This window comes from Coregonus lavaretus (assembly GCF_964263955.1).
Source record: "Coregonus lavaretus genome assembly, chromosome: 7".
NCBI classification, from domain to species: domain Eukaryota; kingdom Metazoa; phylum Chordata; class Actinopteri; order Salmoniformes; family Salmonidae; genus Coregonus; species Coregonus lavaretus.
This window is the reverse complement of record NC_139994.1, coordinates 53,770,616-53,776,615: the sequence shown is the minus strand read 5'-3', so window position 1 is coordinate 53,776,615 and position 6,000 is coordinate 53,770,616. Positions and strand designations below refer to the sequence as shown.

The window sequence follows — 6,000 nt, the reverse complement described above, 5'->3', positions numbered from 1 at the left end:
CTAACGTTAGCGAGCTAACTAGATTACGTCATATATCACATGTTTTGCAGATTCATAACATATAATATGCATTATAAGAGGAGTATTTCTGACTGTAATAAATCCCTTTTGTGGGGAAAAACTCATTCTGATTGGCTGGGCCTGGCTCCCCAGTGGGTGGGCCTGGTTCCCAAGTGGGTGGGCCTATGCCCTCCCAAGCCCACCCATGGCTGCACCCCTGCCCAGTCATGTGAAATCCATATATTAGGGCCTAATGAATTTATCACCAATTATTATTGTTAAGTCATGTTTTCTCTTGCTGCCACTTGTTAATTCCTTGTTTCCTTCTAATAACCTTCACTGTCACTTACCTCCTTGTCTAGGGTGTTGGGATCCATTTCTAACGGCCTCTTCAAAGCTCAGGTTGCATCCCAAATGACAGCCTCTTCCCTATATAGTGCATTACTTTTGACCAGAGCCTAAATTGGGAACAGTGTGCCATTTGGGACGCAACCAGCCCAGTTTCTTTCCTGTCAGTAGAAGACTACCGACCGGGCACATTAGATTTCGAAAGCCTTTTTAAGCCATAGAGACCCTCTTAGCATTTTTGTGCTAGTCTAGATGCGTGGCAAGGGAGACGTGCTGTCGACGGGTGGAATCAAAATATATTATTCACATGCAAGTAGATAACATGTTTAATCTGAAGAGATTACAGAGGAGTAAGGCTTGTGTTTTTCTTCTCTGAGCACACTGCTTTTACCTCCACCCAAATCCCCGGGGAGAACCTGTCACCAGGGGTGTCCGCTTCCTCACCCGTCAGAATCATAGAAGCTTTCGCATATGTTCTGTTTTTGTTATTGTTAATGTACTGCACCCTAAATCCTAACTAAATAGGGTGGAAATGTTAGGCTATCTTAATTCTTTGTTGCTTTCGTCTAGCGCTTGACACCAGCACTGCACTTAGAATCAGTATCACATGCTATGGTCAAATCACTCTTTTTAAAAGTGTAGACCTATTTCAAACCTTCCTTATCTCTACGTTTAACAGTATCTGTGTTATTGTTACATTTTAAATGGTATAAGATGATATATGTTATTATATAAATGGTATAAGAGTCTGTTTTAGAGAGCATAAGTAAATATACAACACTAGAAAAAAATAAAAATGTTCAAGGGGCACGGTCATTTCTCCCCTTTAGATAAAGCTGTCTTTTGTTGTATCTCGTCCCAATAAATGACGTGCTCCGTATATTAAATTCGTATGAGTAGGTTTTAAATTCAAATGTAATATTTTTATCAAGACGGCCAACTTGATATTGACTCAGTCGGAGGTCCAAGAGTAATCGATCTCGAAACAGAATCAACTTCGGCAAGGGATGCACACTATCGACTCATATGCTGCATCGCTTCTTACGTTTTGAGTACAAACCAGTTAGGGTATAATTAGTTTAGAACGCAGATGCATTGTAAATCATGATGTCACAGACTGAAGATATCTCCTGCATCTGAAGTAATGAAAAAATATTCTCATGTAGTAATGTAGATAGTCATTATTGTGTTCCCGGGCCCCAGCTGCCAATAATTATGCTTGTGCTATTTATCAAAATCTTTTTATGTGTTTTTTTTTTGTATTAGATGTCCATATTAATGTTATTTCTTAACCACTGATAGCTCGGAGGAGATGGGATGGATGAAATAAGTGGATGGAATGTATTGCTTTTTGTATTACATTGATTATGGCACTGATTAAATGCCTATTGTAATTATGTGGATAGCTGGTGTAATGAGAAATCATTGCCCAATGTATGTGTGTCTGTGTATGTTGCGAAATTATTTTAGCCTCAAACCATGTTTATTATGTATTTAAGCAACATTGACAACTACAGTGAGCTCCAAAAGTATTGGGACAGTGACAATATGTGGTTGTTTTGGCTCTGTACTCCAACACTTTGGATTTGAAATGATACAATGACTATGAGGTTAAAGTGCAGACTGTCATCTTTAATTTGAGGATATTTCAGCACTTTTTGTACATAATCCCCCCCATTTTAGGGGACTAAAGTTATTGGGACATATTCACTTATGTGTATTAAAGTAGTAAAAAGTTAAGTAATTGGTTCCATATTCATAGATACTACATCAAGCTTGTGACTCTACAAACTTGTTGGATTCATTTGCTGTTTGTTTTGGTTGCGTTTCAGATAATTCTGTGCCGAATAGAAATGTATGGTAAATAATGTAGTGTGCCATTTTGGAGTTACTTTTAATGTAAATAAGAATAGAATATGTTTCTAAACACTTCTACGTTAATGTGGATGCTACCATGAGTACGGATAATCCTGAATTAATCCTGAATTTTGATGAGTGAGACAGTTACGAAGGCATAAATATCATTCACGATTCATTCATATCTGTAATCTTGGTAGCATCCACATTAATGTAGAAGTGTTTAGAAACATATTATATTCTTATTTACAATAAAAGTGACTCCAAAATGACACAATACATTATTTACCATTAATTTCTATTGTGCACAGAATTATCTGAAACACAACCAAAACAAACAGCAAATGCATCCAACAAGTTGTGGAGTCACAAGCTTGATGTAATCATTGCGTACTATGAATATGGGACCAAATACTAAACTTTTGACTGCTATAAGTGAATTTGTCCCAATACTTTTGGTCCACTAAAATGAGGGGACTATGTACAAGAAGTGCTGTAATTTTTAAATGGTTCACCCGATATGGATGAACATACCCTCAAATTAAAGCTGACAGTCTGCACTTTAACCTCATAGTCATTGTATCATTTCAAATCCAAAGTGCTGGAGTTCAGAGCCAAAACAACAACAAATGTGTCACTGTCCCAATATTCATAAACCAATATGAGGTATTGAAGCTAACGCATTGTAAACTTTGTTAATGTCTTGATCATTTAAGTTGAGATGAAAGCAATGATTTCCTTGTATGCTATCCTTCTTTGTCCTTCTAGTTGCAGTATTCCAATACTGATGTCCCATTCATGCCAAAGTAACTCTCTGCATTGTCTTTCCTCCATTTTGGCTCCTCAGTATTCCTGTGCCCCGGCTTGCTGCGAGGGGTGTACCAGAGCGAACACCTCTTTGAGTCGGACCACCAATCCGGTGCCTGGTGTAAAGACCCCCTCCAGGCCTCCGACAAGATCTACTACATGCCCTGGACACCATACCGCACGGACACGCTGACCGAGTACTCCTCCAAAGAGGACTTCATCGCAGGGCGACCCACGACCACGTACAAATTACCGCACCGCGTCGACGGCACAGGCTTTGTAGTATACGACGGCGCACTGTTCTTCAACAAGGAGCGCACGCGCAACATCGTCAAGTTCGACCTGCGCACACGCATCAAGAGCGGCGAGGCCATCATCGCCAACGCCAACTACCACGACACCTCGCCGTACCGCTGGGGCGGCAAGTCAGACATCGATCTCGCTGTAGACGAGAACGGCCTGTGGGTCATCTACGCCACGGAGCAAAACAACGGGCGCATTGTCATCAGCCAGCTCAACCCTTACACCCTCCGCGTAGAAGGAACCTGGGACACCGCCTATGACAAGCGCTCGGCGTCCAACTCCTTCATGATCTGCGGGATTCTGTACGTGGTGAAGTCGGTCTACGAAGACGACGACAACGAGGCGACTGGGAACAAGATTGACTATATCTACAACACTGAGCTGAGTAAAGATGGCTTCCTGGACATCCCCTTCCCCAACTCGTACCAGTACATCGCCGCCGTGGATTACAACCCGAGGGACAACCTACTGTACGTGTGGAACAATTACCACGTGGTCAAGTACTCGCTGGACTTTGGTGCATTGGACGGTAGACCAGGTAGGCCACATATTCATATTTTTTCGCTCTTCTATTTCATGTCTTTCACTAGCTTGTTGGTAATTCAGAGAGTTGTTGGTATCTTTGGTAGATATATTTGTGCTTGCAGTCGCTTTGATGGCAAGAGAAGAGAAGAGGAGGTTGTTGACGAGGCTACAGTGTGTAGATAGAAGACATATGGTTTGTTGTCATGAACATTTTCTCAAAGGTCTTTACTTTAAGTCAGGGAAACACTGTTAAAAATGTATACATTTTAGCACATTTCAGTGTTGCGATAAGTGTAATTGAATACAAACAGCATCACTTTCATACTCATGGCCTATGAATGTCACCATCAGTTGTCATGTTCCTAGCTTGTTTGACACTATGATTGGTGGGCTTTTTTAATTCGAGAGTAAAGAGCAGAGGAAATGAAGAGGAAGTATATGTATTGTTACACATTAGCACCATTGCGAGTGTGTGGGTTGGTGATAATTAGCTATGGAATATGATACCTCAATGTGTCATCCATCTTGTTCCATTTAATTAAACCCCTTGAATGATAGAAAAAAAACAAGCAAACAACCACACACCAGCTGTGGGAAAATGTAATAACTGCAGTCACATTATTGTTTTACGAGACATTTTAACTGTTGGCGAACAAAAGGATTTGCATTCGAAAGAAAACAAATAATTGTTTGCTGTCACGTGATTGGGTAGTTATGTTTTCTCACGGGGATCGTATTTTAGGCAGTTGTTATCCCTAGTTTCTGCTATTTATTAGATATTACATTATTTTCTATATAATTCTGACAAAGAAGGTGAATAGAACTACAAGAGTTGTTTGTTTGCCTTTTTAGTCTTTTCTCAAAGTTTGTCTCTCTCTCTTTTACAGTACATGTCACCTTTGTAAAGACAGAGATCACTGCTCTCATTAAACTTGCCATAACTCTTTTTAAGAAAGTAAAAATTATTCCCTTTGATGCTCTTTCTTTAAAGTAGTCATCAAGCCTACCCAAAATTGTTTTGCAATGCCGAGGTAATTCTTTGCGCTGGCTCATTAACAGCCTAGTCTGAATTATCACAAGTTATTTGGCTGTGAAGTCTTTACCATCCTCATCGGTGGAAATCGCAGCCTTCACCTGCAGTTTTTAAATGAAATTACAATTTTCCCAGAATCTCAGCTGAAATGCATATGGACAATTCCACAGTATATGCTGAGACTCAGATTTTTCCCTTTAAAATGTATGCCAAACACAAATCAATGATTGCAAAGTGAAACAGACCATACAACTTTATGCACAATAACTAATTTTAACAATTTACACTTTATTTGGATAGTCCTGATATTCCATCTGTAGATGCTCTACAGCAGGGTTTCCCAAACTCTGTCCTCGGGACCCCAAGGGGTGCACATTTTGGTTTTTGCCCTAGCACTACACAGCCGATTCAACTAATCATCAAGCTTTGATAATTTGAATCAGCTGTGCAGTGTTAAGGCAAAAACCAAAATGTGCACCCCTTGGGGTCCCGAGGACTGAGTTTGGGAAACGCTGCTCTACAGTATGGTCATAGTTTGTTTGAAAGTATCTGTCGATAAGCAACTACTTGCTAAGGTTAAGGTTAGGTTTAGAATACGGGTAAGGGTTAGGATAAGGGTTACGGTTAGTAGATAGTTAGCTGAAATGTTACTGATAGTCTGTAGATAGCCTGTAGACTGTAGGATTATCCCAAGATATTTTTTTTATTTTTTATTTTTTTGTACAAAAACACATTTACTTGAAGAACGTGTTTGGTAACATAATGACAGCACAAACAGCACAAACCGTCATTCTTTAACCAACTTTTTTTCAAGTAAATGTGTTTATGTAGAATGTGCTGTGGAAATTGTTAAAAGTAGTCTTTGTGCACGTAGTTGTATGATTTGTTTAACTTTGCAATCATTGGTTTTTGTTTGGCATACATGTCAAAGTGAAAAATTGGTGTCTAAGCAGCACTCTGTGACCGTGGAATTGTCTATATCCAACCTAGTCTATTCATCAAAGGCAGCAGAGTTCTGTTATGTGATTTTACTTATGCCTGAGGTTTCACTTTCCACAACACATAGGAGCTACACATAATTGCTTCCCCTGTTGTTGCTTAAAGGGAAAATACACCCAAAACCACTC

General features: G+C 39.7%; 1 protein-coding gene across 1 annotated transcript in view; it reads left to right on the top strand.

Moving 5' to 3' along the window:
* Nucleotides 1-3,039: 3,039 nt before the first annotated feature.
* LOC311132587 (adhesion G protein-coupled receptor L3-like) overlaps nucleotides 3,040-6,000 on the top strand; it is a gene marked incomplete at both ends in the record, with an annotated part of 141,346 nt that continues 138,385 nt past the window's right edge. The window contains one exon of the mRNA XM_084165842.1: nucleotides 3,040-3,853. Coding sequence (XP_084021968.1) covers nucleotides 3,040-3,853 — 814 coding nt within the window. The remainder of the gene's footprint in view (nucleotides 3,854-6,000) is intronic.